At 35.7% G+C, this 15,562-nt stretch overlaps 1 protein-coding gene across 10 annotated transcripts in view; it reads left to right on the top strand.

Moving 5' to 3' along the window:
- The window catches only part of LOC139961174 (plexin-B-like), a 50,921-nt gene extending 35,956 nt beyond the window's left edge, over positions 1–14,965 (top strand). For 2 of the 10 annotated variants that reach the window (XM_071960143.1, XM_071960144.1), the window contains 16 exons: positions 343–499; positions 755–855; positions 1,470–1,557; positions 2,721–2,792; positions 3,007–3,093; positions 3,707–3,781; positions 4,125–4,199; positions 4,489–4,560; positions 5,652–5,732; positions 6,064–6,131; positions 6,354–6,437; positions 7,021–7,178; positions 8,773–8,917; positions 9,171–9,311; positions 10,348–10,422; positions 11,609–14,965. In XM_071960143.1, coding sequence (XP_071816244.1) covers positions 343–499; positions 755–855; positions 1,470–1,557; positions 2,721–2,792; positions 3,007–3,093; positions 3,707–3,781; positions 4,125–4,199; positions 4,489–4,560; positions 5,652–5,732; positions 6,064–6,131; positions 6,354–6,437; positions 7,021–7,178; positions 8,773–8,917; positions 9,171–9,311; positions 10,348–10,422; positions 11,609–11,734 — 1,605 coding nt within the window. In that variant the 3' untranslated portion in view covers positions 11,735–14,965. The remainder of the gene's footprint in view (positions 1–342; positions 500–754; positions 856–1,469; positions 1,558–2,720; positions 2,793–3,006; positions 3,094–3,706; positions 3,782–4,124; positions 4,200–4,488; positions 4,561–5,651; positions 5,733–6,063; positions 6,132–6,353; positions 6,438–7,020; positions 7,179–8,772; positions 8,918–9,170; positions 9,312–10,347; positions 10,423–11,608) is intronic. The other 8 variants (XM_071960149.1, XM_071960146.1, XM_071960150.1 and 5 more) reach the window with 8 other exon arrangements.
- The last annotated feature ends 597 nt before the right edge of the window (positions 14,966–15,562 follow it).

Genomic DNA, 15,562 nt, shown 5'->3' with positions numbered 1-15,562 from the left:
GTTTCCATTAGGAAAATTATCTGTCAAATATTTTCACAACAATCATTTACTGAACTCTACTTTTGTTGAGTCCAAAGTTGCAAAAGTGTTGCTTTTTCTTTTAAAAACACAATTGATGGCTTCAAATGATAATATGATGAAATCACAGACACAGAGCTCTTATGGTGGCATCACATACTCTATTAATTGTGAGCCTATATTGTATTATTGTATCAAATATGTTGTATCAAAATTTCTGATAAGGCACATTCCTCCTGGAGGGGTAAAGTGAGAATACTTAAACTAATATCGGAAAACCATTTGTCTGTACAAAAACCTGTTAATATCAATATTTATTTTCAGAGACTTCAAGTTCTCTTCACTGATAAGGAGGATGAGCTTGTTGAGTTAGGATTCCTGAGTGTAGATACAATTACACAAGCCAAAAGTAAAATCATTGACCATTTCTACCGAGAGGAACCATATTCTACACGACCTGTCCCAGAGCAATTTGATCTGGGTAAGTTGCATCTATGCTCATCACCTAACTTACCTGGTTGTTTCTTTTGCCATTAGGTACTGCATGTTAATATGAAGGTTTCATTTGTTAGAGTCTAGAATTACCATTTAACCATTTAGGTAGTCTTAGAAAATGTTCATGGCTTGTAATGCGCTGAGGTCGTTTCAATGATAATTCTGTAATTTTCAATAAGAAGCAAGATTTTTGTGAATCTGTTTTTATTGATCTGTTTCATGCATCAACTTCTTTTGACAGTTTTGTGCCCACAAAAGGAGGGTACTCGTATCCTTAGAGATGATGGCTTTTTACGACTCCAGGATGGATGGAGAAAGCTTAATGTACTCTCTGATTACAAGGTAAGTAATATGTTGATCTTGGCTATTAGAGTTGGTCACAGCCTTATTAAGGGTGTCCTCTAGGAGCACTTATGGCTCTAAACCTTCAAAGGATTTTCAGTTTACTGCAGCAATGAAACACAAATCACTGTGAATGCCCCACCATAAAGTATAAAGATTTGAGTTTAGAAGTAAAATATTTCAACTGTAAAGTGAGAGTGGTTGCTGTGTTTACCAAGTATATCGTAAGATTAAGAAATGATAATTTACTGATGTCTGCGGTCTTTTGGAAACATTCCTGATAGTTCATATACAACGTAGTCATTTTTGAAGTTGTCACTTATTTTCTATTTTTAGGATTGGTGTCATGACCATTGTTGTTTTCTTCATTTGGCAATGTAGATTGGAATGGTGACAGTGAAATGTGCATCAAGCATCCAATCTGTAGCAATCCACAAACCTAATGAATGCAAACTTGTTAGGCATATATAGAATGAAAACATGATAATTTTAATGACTTACCCTGGTTGGTTTGAATGATATGTTAGACAGTGGAAAGGAGGTTGTCCAGTTTTATGGTCACAACAAATGTTGAATATTCATGGATATATTTTAATCTGATTTTAATTACAAAGGTACAGACTGGTAACTGTGTAAAGCTCATCAAGAAGCAGAACATTAAAAGTAGAAATCTCAGTTCTGACCCAGAATATGTTACATCAGGTAGGTGTTAAATTTTATTAATATTGGACATAATGAAAAAACAAAAGATATATGAAATCTATCAGTTTTAGGTGGAACTGAAGTGATCATATTTCATATAAGATTTCCAGTACAAATGTTGAGAGGTGATGGGGCAGTTTATAAAGTTGTTGAAAATATATCCACTGAATTCTTATGTTATGACAAACTAGCATGTTATTTATCTCTTCAACTTAAAACTCAAAATTTGTATTTTATTAATTAAATAGTTCATTCTGTTCCCCAAATGTAGTCTTGTTTAATGATACTTGACAAACAGCTGCATTTTACAACTTTCTGCCTCCCAGAAACAGAAATACTTTTGCATTCTCAGTTGATCATGGTGGTGATGATGATGGTGGTTATGATGATGATGGTGGTTGTGATGGTGGTGGTGGTTGTGATGTTGGTTGTGGTGGTGGTTGTGATGGTGGTGGTTGTGATGATGGTGGTTGTGATTGTGGTGGTGGTGGTGGTGGTGGTTCGTGGTTGTGATGGTGATGGTGGTTGTTGTGATGTTGGTTGTGGTGATGGTGGTGATGATGATGGTGGTGGTTGTGATGGTGGTGATAGATGACATTTTTATAACAGTGGTGACTTGAGACCACCAACAAGGAAAATGGGATGAAGAACCTATTTCTTCCAAATAGTTTACTTATTAACACATGAAGAAAACTGAGCACTTGTACCACAAAAATGAAGTCAAAATGATGGAACTGTCAGCACCAACTTACATATCAGTACCCTTTATGAAATTAACCTTTCTCAGAGAGGAGGTTACACTTTCCCTTTAAAGCCCCTTCCAAGGATGGACATCAGCCAACATTGGTGTCCCCTTATCCAAATGCAAATTCTACCTCAGGGCCTGCCTCATATTGCATTCAATTTAATATTGAAAGAGTTCATGAGTACACATCATTGCAGTGATAAACATGTCAATTTAATCAGTGATGATGGCATACCGTGAACTTCAAATGTTTCCAGAGACATTTTTGTCTTAATTTGAAACACACATCTCTGATCTAACATTACTTCACAATGAAAATAGCAGGTCTTATGGTAGACACCTCACACAGTCGCTGACCAAAACTAAGCTTGGGAACAGCTAGATTTTCAAACTTAACATTATTCTTTCTGTTTTGCAGAATCCTTAGAGAAGCACCAAGATACAGATGGTGCAACAAATGGATGTTACACAACAACAGTTTCAGACTCTGGTGAGTACATATTTGGTTTCACCAGTTGCAAAGTTCATATGACTTGATGTTAATTCCACAAAAGTAAGAACACAGCAAGACCTTGCTCATAAATCTGTCTTATTGAAATGTGCCTTGTTGTCATATTTTAATAGTTTACCTAGCAATGTGACACTTCAATAACTAAATGCAAATTCTGTTCACACTTCCTCTGTTTTCTCTCTTTTTCTCACAGTAGCAGAAAATGATGGATATGATTCTCCTGATTCTCCAAACAATCAAAAGGTTCAAGTTGGTCAAACTTACTCTAGAACTTTATTAAGTAAGTAATCCACAAGCTACAGATGGTAAAAAATTGAAGTAACAATTGATGTTCAGCTTCTAGATTTATAATTGCATTATGAGCTACCACCACCAGGAAGACCAAAAGCTTGGTATAAAAACAGGTATATTTTGGATGAAAATGATCATATTTCCTAATATTTCATGTAATAATAGAGATACTTATTATCCTTCATCACACATAGCCATTCAAAGTGTTCTCTCCCTCCCAAGATCCTCTGTCCTGGAAGAGAAGCCCATGAGAACTGACAATGTCAAGATACTCCTTGTTTTCACTTTCTATCCAGATATTTATCCTCTTTATCAAATTACTGACAACCATCATCACATTCACTACACCTCAGATCATCTTTGGGTTGTTGACAATGGTGTCCTCTTAAGAACACACCAGCAACAAGGATGGAAAACTATTTTAAGAGAGGAATGAGTGACAATTAACTTAACAATTGTATGGAAATGTGACAAGTGGCAAAATCCAAACACAGGTCCTTAAAAAGATATTTCTTGTTTTCATTCAAGACTGTCCATACTAAAGTATTTCTTTTTGCTATTTAGTCATGGTGATTTCACTTCTTACATTATCTTATCTTCAGATGATCAAACACAATTAAGTGTAAATGATACTGGGGTCGATAATGATTGTTACTTACATCCAGATGTACAAACAGGTGAGCCTCATTTACTTTGGTGCTTTATCCTTGATCACTAAACCAAAATGAAGAACCTCTATTTAATTTGCACTTTGAGTAGCATTCAGTCTACAATTGAAAATGTATGTATTTTCTCTTTATTTTTCTATGTAATGGAACAGAACATGGAATTGCTGCAAAATGACCAATTACATTTAAAACCTTTAAATTTGGTATCTGCCATCCATGATGACATACCCTGATTTCATTATCTCGGAAAGCATAATTTTTTGATGCAAGAGAATTGACACTACAGTAGTATTTACACCTCTGCTGACATTCTAATATGTTGAACTTGTTTCTTTTTTACATTTCTTTTTAGACAACATTAGAGAAAAAGTGAGTGAAGATATCAGCGTTGATAAAGATGGTTACCTTCAACCAGAAATACGAACAGGTAAGTCAATATGGTTGTTGGTCTGCTCCCTTACTTATCACAGTACAAGCAATGTCTTTGTGATGTTTGTGGTATGCTCATAGTTATGGAATGGCTTCAGTGTTTAACCATATCTATTCCTCTGTGATAACCTAAACACATGGAAATGCTTTCTATTATGGAACAGAACATCAAAATTACATTTTGATGTGATGCTATAAAGATGAAAAAATTCTTTTAAGTTCTTGATTTCTGTCAACCATGATGACATACTTTCAAGTTTTCCTGAACTGTTATATCTCATTTGCAGAAAATCCAGAGAAGCTCCAAGTTACAGATGGTGGTAAAAATGGATGTTACACGACAACAGTTTCAGACTCTGGTGAGTATAGATTTGATATCTGCTGTTGCTATATTAACATGACTAGAAGTTACTTAAAGCAAATGCAGAGCTTGTTCATTACTGTTTATCATCTTAATGCCTATACTACATATTAGGATATAGTATTGCTTAATTGTCATCAACATGGTTTTCTCCCTTCTGCTCCCAGATCTCTTGCAATTCGTATGAAATTTTGTCACTGTGTATTGAATGGAATTGTTTACAAAAGTTAATTATGCCTAAAACATTTCAGAAACAAATTCGGAGGCATTTCTTCATTATTTTTTGCATGACACACATATCTAATGTTACTTGAAAATGTAAATCACAGTCTTGCAGTAACCACCTTACATGGTTGCTTCTCTTGGGTATAGCTACTGAATAGGTTAACAATGGATGTTGTGCATCAGTTATGTAACAGACTGTACTAATGTGACACTGATATTGCCATATGTGACTGACAGTAATATAGAAATCCCAGATATGGTAAAAGATTTCTTTCAAACTTTCAAAATTCTGGCTTTTCCTGCCTAGCCAGGACCGCATTCCACTCTCTTTTCCTGCCTAGTGTGGACTTGAGAGGCTGGGTGAAGCCAGGAAAAGGCTGGACTTTCAAAATTCTGGCTTTTCCTGCCTAGCCAGGACAGCATCATTGCCCTCGCTTTTCCTGCCTAGTGTGGACTTGTGAGGCTGGGTAATGCCAGGAAAAGGCTGGACTTTCAAAATCCTGGCTTTTCCTACCTAGCCAGGACAGCATTGCCCTCGCTTTTCCTGCCTAGTGTGGACTTGTGAGGCTGGGTAATGCCAGGAAAAGGCTGGACTTTCAAAATCCTGGCTACCTGAGGCAGGAATAAAGCTTGGATATCCAGGGAAATTCAGGGTTTTCTTGACTCTTGCTTATAAGCCAGGAATTATTTTCGTCTAGGTAGAAGCACAAAGCTACCTTTGCATATTCATTAAGTGAAATATATAGTGAAATATAAATAACATTCTTTCATTCTATATTTTAGCTAATATTTTAAGTAGTTATGTGACTCACAAAACACTAGGTACCAATTATCTTTGTGCTTACTCATTTTGTCTCTCACTAGCAGAAAATGATGGGTTTGTGTCTCCTAATTCTTCAAACCATCGTAAAGACGGCAACATTCAACCTCCAAGTAATGTACCAAGTAAGTAAACCACAGGCTACTCATAACACTTATTAATTTCTCTACCCTCACCACAGAGTATCACAGAGCAATACCATATTGTATAGCTCTAATATGTCTAACTTTCATAGTTTAGATATTTTAAGATTTGTATTAGATGTTTCATTTTTTTTATATTTATTTTTGCTGAGTTATCAAAACCCTGGAATGAAAAAATCTTGCTAAGAAGTAACTTAGAAATGTTTAATAATGAAAGGCAGATGTACAGAATAAAAAATACGTTGTTTGTTCCCTCGTTTGGTTATGTAATATCTTTCACTATTGTTATACTTCACTGGTGACCTTCTCTCAGCAGGAGCTGATCCTGAAGATATTTACGATGAACCAGAAGCAGGCTTTGGACTGTGGATATGGCATCTTGTAAGTTCATATCACTCAGTAATATCTTCAGTTTTAGTTTATCTGTTTTCCCAGATTCATGGCTAATAATCAATTTGTTCATTTCAAATCCATGTTTGCTGGCGATGAGATATGCAACTCTGTGGACTGCCCTCTTGTTTATGTTGTCATTTAATATTTCATGTTAAGATGATATTATTTATAATATATATCCTGTTTTATGCTCTGTTCATTATTCTTTAGATGAAAGAAGAAGGTAATCAGGATGCCATCTCTGAACGTGATGAAGGAGCAGCGGCTGTTCTTTCCTACTTGCCTGCAACAAGGGTGAGAGGAATTACTTGACTTTGATCAAATTAAATCAACTTCCTGAGCTACATTTACAGGGTGGATTTAAGGTTTGATTTGTTGTGTCTTACTGAAATGATTACATTCTTCGAAATTTATAAGAGGAATATTTCAAATAATAATAATAATAACTAATAACTAGTCTTATAAAGCGCAGACTCCAACAAGAGTTGTTCAATGCGCTTCAGTATAGCGTTAAAACATGGACATGTATAAACAAATGAATGGATTGCTTGCTTTGCAAAGTTGGAAAAGAACAACATGCATTGATGGGACGTATGCCATATATATAACAAGAAACAAGATAGAAAGCCTGTATAGTCGTAAAGTATAGTGGGTGGCTACCAAAGCTTATTGCTGTGTTGAAATTCTACACACTCAGACTGAACTGAAATCACTTCTATATACCTGTGCCCCAATCCCCAATCCCACCCCAGGACCGGAGAAAGGTGCAGATTAAATTAGAACCATATGGCCGTGTTTCACATTTACATAAAGCTAGGCATATTACCATCCTTTGGTTTCATAGAGAACCAAACATTATTCCTGTTTGACTCCACAGACTGCCCTTCAGAAGTATGTAAACAATGTGTTTACAGCATTCATGACTGCTGGTAATGATACCTTCTTAGTCAATATTAAGCAAATTTTTGACTTGTTCGATCAAAAAGCTGCTGAATTGAAGAATCCAAATCTTGCTGCAGGATGGAAGGATGACATGTAAGTAATTCTCGCAAGATTTATTTTTTACAAAACCCTTTTGATGATATGAGAAGTTCATATTCCCATTCTGTGTATGAACAATCATTATAGCAAAGGGGCTTTCCTTGACACAGAAGATATATACTTGGCTGGCAACAAAAAAAGATCAAAATATTACTTTCCTCTTCAAGTTTAAGGTCAATTATTTCACAACTAGATTTGGCTTAACCAAACAGTATTTAAGTTTGATAAAATGTCTGCCGCTGTATTTTTTTTCTTTTGAAGCATGTGTCACGTTGCTTCTCTTTAGGCTATAAAGTATAGAATGAACAAGTATGATTTCAATACAGTTAATAATATTATTATTATTTATCAGTGGTGTAAGAAGGTACTTTTGAGTGGGGGGCTGAAGACTGATGGCTGGCCTAGGGGGAGGGGTTTAAGGGGAGGGGTGGCCCCCTCCCCTTTGGAACTTTTTTGCATTACCAGGTGGCCTCAGATGCAATTTGGTGCAATATAGTACACTTCAACACCCACTCCATTTTGTAAATAATTTTGCATTTTCACCTGGCCTTAGATGCAATTTGGTGCTCCAAGCACAATTTGTAAACTGTACTGTGGGTATTGACCGCAGCTGTATGTACTGACTGTACACTAGTGTCTAATTACTGACGGTAGCAAGCTGTGTGTGTATTTTTTGGGATCGATGGTGGTGTCTAACACTTCTGTTATACCTCATTCGAAACTAGGTCAGATTACCGGCATTAGACGTTTCTTTTAGCGCGAGTCTTCACACCCTTTAAATATTAATATAAAAAATATAAATTTATATATATATTCTAAGGAATAATTTTAAAAACAATATTGCTTGACCGTGAAATTCCTAAAAGCAAAAGTGACTTTTAGGTAAATTCTTAAAAGTGGCTAATGTTTTGGCATCATGGATATTATTTGGCAGTGCATTCCATAGCTTGCCAGCAGCAAAGTTCAATTGTCTCTCGCTGTATGTAGCAGTCCTTACTCTGGGGACCACTAGTGTAAGGGAATTGGCCGATCTCCGTGTTCTGTGAGGCTTGTACACAGTTAGCATATCAGTTAGGTATTGAGGTGCTTGAAAATGAATGGATTTATATGCATGTACTAATAGTTTGAACTCGACATGGTGGTGAACAGGCAGCCAGTGAAGATCACTTAAGACAGGTATAATATGAAGTTAGGCAAGATATTAACTGTAAAGAAATTATACTTGTTTGCACAGTCAGTAGTAGGCCTAAGTGTGTTGGCATATACATGTACATCCATATATGGTAGTCAATTATACACTACAAATGTTTAACTGTAGGTTTCTGCAAATATTGAACGTGGATTGCTCAGTTTTACTTCAAATCCATTTCTTTGTAATGCCAGACATACATACATCCAGTATAAAGAGATCATGCCTGATGGAGGACAGTGCACCGGACTGTCCGGCCTAATGTCAGACGTCTGGCCACCCTACCTCTGATTCATCAATTATGAATATGCAATATCCATCCATCCTCATTGATCTTTACATTAATGGTTTGTTTATTGGTCTTTATTCTTATTGTTGTTGTTATTTTGCTAATTTCAGCTTGCCACTGGGATTTTGGACTGACCTACTCAACAGACTGCATCTCATTCATGATGTCAAAGATTGTATTTACGTACAGGCTTGTCTAAAGATTATTGTTCAGACACTTACAGATGTATGCAAAAGAGGCAGAGAAGTGTCAAATGTGAGTAAAATCTAATGAATAAAAACTACTGTCAGCAAAATGGAGTTGATTAATAGCCTTAGAGTCTTAATATAAAAGTATAAAACTATATGTAGATTATCAGGACAGACATGTCCAGTTACACCTCATTATAACAAAAAGGTGATGGGCACTAGTAAAATGGTCATAGTTAAATGCTGGTAAAAGAACAGCCAGTCTTAAATGATTAGAATGATAATTTTTCATGGTTACAGTTTACTTTTATTCTTGCCAGGATCATTCTTCAAGCAATCAACTTTACAAGCAGTTGTTGCCAGTTTACTCCACCAAACTAGATCACTTTTACAGTAATATAAGGCAGATGAAGAAACTGAACCAGGAGAACTCAAGAACCAAATCCAGCAAAGTGGAAGAGGTAAAGATACCCCACAATGGAGCTACAATGTTTGGTAACATTATGTACACCACACAATTTGAAGAGAACCCAAGACAGAAATTAAGAGTAGATATGGCACAGTGCAACAGAAGCGGAAAGTTTTGGTGTCATGCAGTGATGGTTATAACAATTCCGGTTTCTCAGATATTGATCCTTAAAATGTACCAAGCATCTGGAATGCTTCTCTATGCTGATTTGATATAGTTTAGTCAGTCAACATTGGAACTTACCATCAAAATATTTTCTAAAATGTTACTATTATTATTATACATTTTATATAGCGTACTATCAACCAAGAGTTATCTAATGTTCTGTACAAAACAAGAGATTTGACACAAAAGTACAAAAAAGTGGAATACAAAGAAAACTTAGAACCTAGAAGAATACCAACTTTTTAAGTTTGGATTTAAACTGCTTAATATTTTTGAATTTCACCTGGATGCTCGTTCAGTTCTACAATCAGGGACCCGCAACAGTAAACTAACACTTGCCAAAAGTTTTGCAATTGGACCTACAGTAGGTATATAGAGAATTTCCCTATTACTAGAACCAGGGAGCTGCTGCTCTAACTAAGCACTCTCCTGCCAGCGTCTAAATGGAGAAGTTCTGACAACAGGTCACGGAACTATCAGGTCTATCCCTACCCAGGACTAAATTAATTAGCAGCCATGTTTTGAACTTGTTGCATTTTTAATCTTGCAGTTGGAAAGGCCATTTAAGAGGCCATTAATACTGATACTAGCTATATGATGATAAATAGCCATATCAGTTCTACATTTGCTTGGTAGGCCTGTGTGTGATTTCATGAAATTATAGTAAAATATCTGAGATAAATGTTCTATATGCTAGTGAAATTAAAATCAAGTATCCTGCAGTTAGTTAGACTAATCTTTACAATTTAAACTTAAATTTCTAGCTCTCATTCAGAAAACATTGTAACTGAAAACAGGTAGCAAGTTCATGCTACCATTGATGCAATATCTCTATTTAGCTGTTCTTTTCTCTTTTAAAACAGATGTTCGGTGATTCGTTTGACATAACAGCAGTATTGTGGCAAATGTATCAGATGATACATAAGCACAGAGATCAGGTAAGTTAATACAATACTATGATTATTAAATAAATTTTCCTTTTCATTTACAGAGAAACATCCCCATTTCATAAATTGTCAGATATATTTGGCACACCAAAGTACGGAAGCGTAGAAGGGACATGGTGATGAAAGAGAATCAAACTTGTCAAAATGACAAAATTCAGAAAATTGACGTTTTGCCGAGTTTAACAACTTGTCAAAATGACTAAATTATTAAATTTGCTGAGATACAAAAAGTCGTCAAAATGACAAAAATCTGAATCTTAACGTTTGCCGAGATACAAAAACTCAAAACGTCAATTTTCAGATTTTTGTCATTTTGACGACTTATTGTATCTCGGCAAAACGTCAATTTTCAAAATTTTGTCATTTTGACGACTTGTTGTATCTCGACAAACTGTCAATTTTCAGATTTTTGTCGGTAAAACGATAAAATTCAGATTTTTGTCATTTTGACGACTTGTTGTATCTGGCCAAAGCGTCAATGTTCAAAATTTTGTCATTTTGACGACTTGTTGTATCTCGACAAACCGTCAATTTTCAGAATTTTGTCATTTTGACGACTTGTTTGTATCTCGGTAAAACGTTAAAATTCAGATTTTTTTGTCATTTTGATGAGTTATTGTATCTCGGCAAAACGTTAATTTTCAGAATTTTGTCATTTTGATGACTTATTGCATCTCGGCAAATTTAATAATTTAGTCCTTTTGACAAGTTGTTACACTCGGCAAAACGTCATTTTTCTGAATTTTGTCATTTTGACGAGTTTGTTTCTCTTTCATCACCATGTCCCTTCTACGCTTCAGTACCGAAGTGAGTGTTAATTTGGTGCGGTGTTGAATATAGGGAGAAGGTAATCTGTGGATCCATTATCCACTAGATTATATATATATAAATATATGCAAAGTGGATGTGTTAAGGTGCTATCATTTAGGTTCAATATCTTTATAGGAGTATTTGTTGTCTATTACAGTAATGTTTACTATTTGTGAACTATTGACTAGATATTATCTGTTTGGGGTTACCCATGTCTCGGTTCTCTCAGGACAAAAGACCACATTTTGATGATAAATATATATTATTATTAGTCACTGCCAATTTATTACAATGTTAAAGAAATGAACTATACAACATTCACAAAATTAGAGCATCACTTTTTATTATGGTACTTCTGATCTTACAGATCTGTGAGGTCCTACACACATATCAGACGCAATCAGGCCAGGAAAAGGTAAAATGCATCAAGACTCTATTGGAAGCATTTGAGAATGAAAGCTTTGACCATCCAACCTACATAGACATCAATTAAAACTGTGCATCACTGTAGAGAAATAGTACATTGAATAATATTAATAAACAATGTTAGTATATAATGGTTGTATGTATTTACTCAATGAATCCATTTAGGATAGTATAGCATCTTTCAAATTGACTGTTTTGGTTTGCATATAAATTTGAGAAATTACTTATCAATATGAAAACTTATGAATCATGGTTCATATCTCATTCTTTTTAGAATTATTTGGTAACATTGTTACATTTCTTTTATATTTTCTTTTAATCAGATATAAAGTGCTGTCAAAAGACAGAGCTTTCATCTTATATAACGTCTTTGTTTTGCTGAGATGAAATTTATAGCTTTTCAGTACTCATTTGTTTTGTTGTTGCCTACAACCCAATATTCTTAATCATATATTCTTAATCCAATCTTAAATAGTCTTTTTAATAAAATTTTATACTGCTTTTATCATATCATATGAGCTATAAAGCTATATATCAGCTGTAAAGATATACTATTTACTTTTTTAATACTATTTGCTATTTTTTGTCCATTATACATATTATCATAGAACTAAACATGCTGCAGTAGTCTGTTTTGCATATATTACTGTAAGGTTCTGGTGAGAGGGCATGAGCCATCCAGTTGGGACAATACTTTTTCAATACTGTACTTTCATGTCTTGCTTCAATTCACTCGTATTGACAGTATGAATATTCTGTTTATATCAAGAAAAGGGTAGGAACTATTTGTACTGTCAGTAAGAGTGCTTTGAAGCATGATATGGGAGGAGAGTATCAAGTGGTATCAGCATATATAATTTGTCCCAACTGGTTGCATGAGCAAGTCAAGATTTGAATGTTCATACTTCATTAGCATTGGGAACTTTTGTTCTAATCTCTTAGTGGATTTGTGGAAATTGAAATTTGCCTTAATGGACACTTTTCACTGTGCAGGTTAAAAACATCCCGTGTGAATTTAGCAGGCGCGTATCCAGGATTTTCTAACCCAGGGGGCGCGAATTACTATCTAAGCGGAGCGCCACCATCGGTTGGCGCGGAGCGTACAAGAAAATTTCTGGTTTTGATACCCCCCAGATCACCGGAAATGGCACTTCTTGGGCTTGAAAATGAGCAACCAGATGTACACTTTTGTCTGAGGACCAAGTTTTTCCCAAAAGTTCTTTTCCATCCATAACCTTTTTGAAGATTGTCACCAGTGGCATGTTCGACCTGATTGCATGTCCTATGGATCATTGCTTTTGTAGGTGATTCTACGTCACGGCCCACAATATCCGAAAGCCCCATTTTCAAGGTTTTCAGCCCATTATTTGTTGAGAATTTGAAAATTCACATTTCTCGTGAATAAAAATCACTTGAAAACATACCCATAATGTTGCAGAAAATTCAATCTATGGACAAGCAATATAGAAAACCTCATTGAACCCCTAACAGACAGGTCAAAATTGCACGAGTAGAGGAAAGTATGATGAAGAATGTTGGTGAGGAAATTTTCGAAAATTCCGACACAGTTAGTTTATTGGTGTAGAAATATTAAAACCTCTTATAATGGAGATTATAAAACTTGGTTGAAGGAAATAAAAAATAGCAGATATTCCCCCCCCCCCGCAACCAAATTGTTTCCCATTTTTTTGGGCACCTACTGAAAGAAAAATAAATTGCAATGAATAGCTTAAAAATGATCTCCTTGGTAATTAAAATAAAGTTCTAAGCTTGGGCCGACATTACTACTGTAAAAGAGAGTTTTGACCTAAATGGATCTGTATGCTTTTCTGCATCTACATAAGACATTTGGTTGTTTACATTAGCATCCGGCGATATACTGTGCAACTTTCACGGACCGTAAGGTACACGATGGCATGCAATGTAATGACCGATACTTGCTTATATGATATTGGCATCGATATGTTGAACGCGCGCAAAGCGCGCGAAAATTTTTGGCTTTTTTTTTTCGAGCAAGTCGTTACAGCCCCAAATCCAATTGGGCTCCTACGCCTTTGACTACACATAGACAGTTTTTGAGGCTGTTCATCGTGGAACATGCATTTCAATGCTCACTGATATGGTGTTATATCTGCTCTTTGCTTTACAAATTCGAACAGGCGTGTAGCGAGTAATTGTCAAGGGAGGGGCGAAGCCTGTAGGCAAACTATCTAAGCGAAGCGCCACCATCAGTTGGCGCGAAGCGTAAAAAAAAATGGCCAAAAATGCCTCCCAGATCGCTGGAAATAACACTTCCCAGGCCTTGTAAGTTGCATCTATAAAGCATTGTCTATTTTGAAATTACTAGCGATGTCATAAAGAAAATTTGCTTCGGGGGGGGGGCGGTCGCCCTCTTTCCGAAATGCGTCATGTTCCCCGACGACTCGGTCGAGTTCAAGACCAGCCACAGTTGGTTCCATATAACACAATTGTACAACTGTTTAAGGCGTCCATACACACACGCGCATTATGATAGACCATATATAGTATTTATATAGATACATTAGTGAGAGAGTAAAAATGGAAACGTCAAAAATGGAGTTGTCGGTGTCAGGGGTAGGGTGAGTCACACACCCCCTCCGTAATCCTTGATCTGTCACTGGCTACCCTGTGTATATAATAGGGATCAGCGCTTTAACTATGACTGTTCCTCTTTCTCTTCCCGAGGTCTTGGCTATCTTCTACTCCCTCCTTTTCTCCTTTTTCTCTCTTTTTTTTCTTTTTCTTTTCCCTTCCTTTCTCTCCTCCTTTTCTTTTTTCCCCTCCTTTTCCCTTTTCTCTTCTCTTTTTTTTTCTCTCCTCTTTTCCTTACCCGGGGGGCGCGCGCCCCCAACGCCCCCCCCCCCCCTGGATACGCACCTGTTTAGTTTCCACTTTATAGAATGTAATTATTAGGTCTTTAGAGATAAGAATGATGTTTCAAATGTTACCAAAAGTTATTATTAAAGGAATGCTGTCTTACAGTAGTGTCATAGTAACAGATAAAGCTAAGAAAAGAGGTTTTGTAGGATCATGTTATTCCATCAGGAGGTACCTTAGCTCTGCTTTTATCAATCAATTATTGGTAATTGCTAGTATGGCAGAATCAAGCTGAAGAAAGAGCTAGGCATTAAGTGACTATCCTTACATTCTATTGTGGATGATTTGGTCTGTTAGGGAACTCCCCTGGTGGTGGTACAGAGGATGTGGCCTTAACCTTGCTATAGTCTGTTCTGGCATAAGGTCAGTTCCTCAAAGTGAATATACTTCCTGGCAACTATTACACAGAGTTTTGTCTCATTTCACAAGTCACCTTGTGTCACCATTTGGTTGGATACCTTTCCTGTGGTTGTTCATATCCTGCTTCCTTATTAACAAAAGGTAACAGTTATTTCACTTATCAATTCCACAATGCTAATTGGGAATCTTAAATGATATGCATGACATGTACATTCCATGGGACTTATTATTCACAAGATTGATTTATCTATTGGAGGCTATATGAAAGCAGTGACATAGGAACAAATTGCATTATCATACTTTCAAGTAATTGTAGTCAAAAGTTTTGTGTTATTGTGTTTCTTAAAACAAAAGCAGTTACATTAATTTTCAAAAAACAAACAGAAAATAATCAGAAATGAAAGAAACCATATTTTGCATTGTGTTCCCTTTCACAATTATTCTGTAATGAACAGATGATATATTATTAGGTGATAATGACATCAGTAATATTTATGTACTTGCAATATTGAAAAAAAAAAATTTTCAGATAATATATATATATATATCTCCGGTTGAGGCTGGAAGCTTGTTCACTGTTTTGGATTTTCAAATCATTACCGTTTCAAATCTATATAGAGACATTTTGCCTTGATTG

Source organism: Apostichopus japonicus, chromosome 20 (assembly GCF_037975245.1).
Source record: "Apostichopus japonicus isolate 1M-3 chromosome 20, ASM3797524v1, whole genome shotgun sequence".
NCBI classification, from domain to species: Eukaryota; Metazoa; Echinodermata; class Holothuroidea; order Aspidochirotida; family Stichopodidae; genus Apostichopus; species Apostichopus japonicus.
The sequence above is the reverse complement of the archived record's forward strand: the minus strand, read 5'-3'. Positions and strand labels throughout refer to the sequence as shown.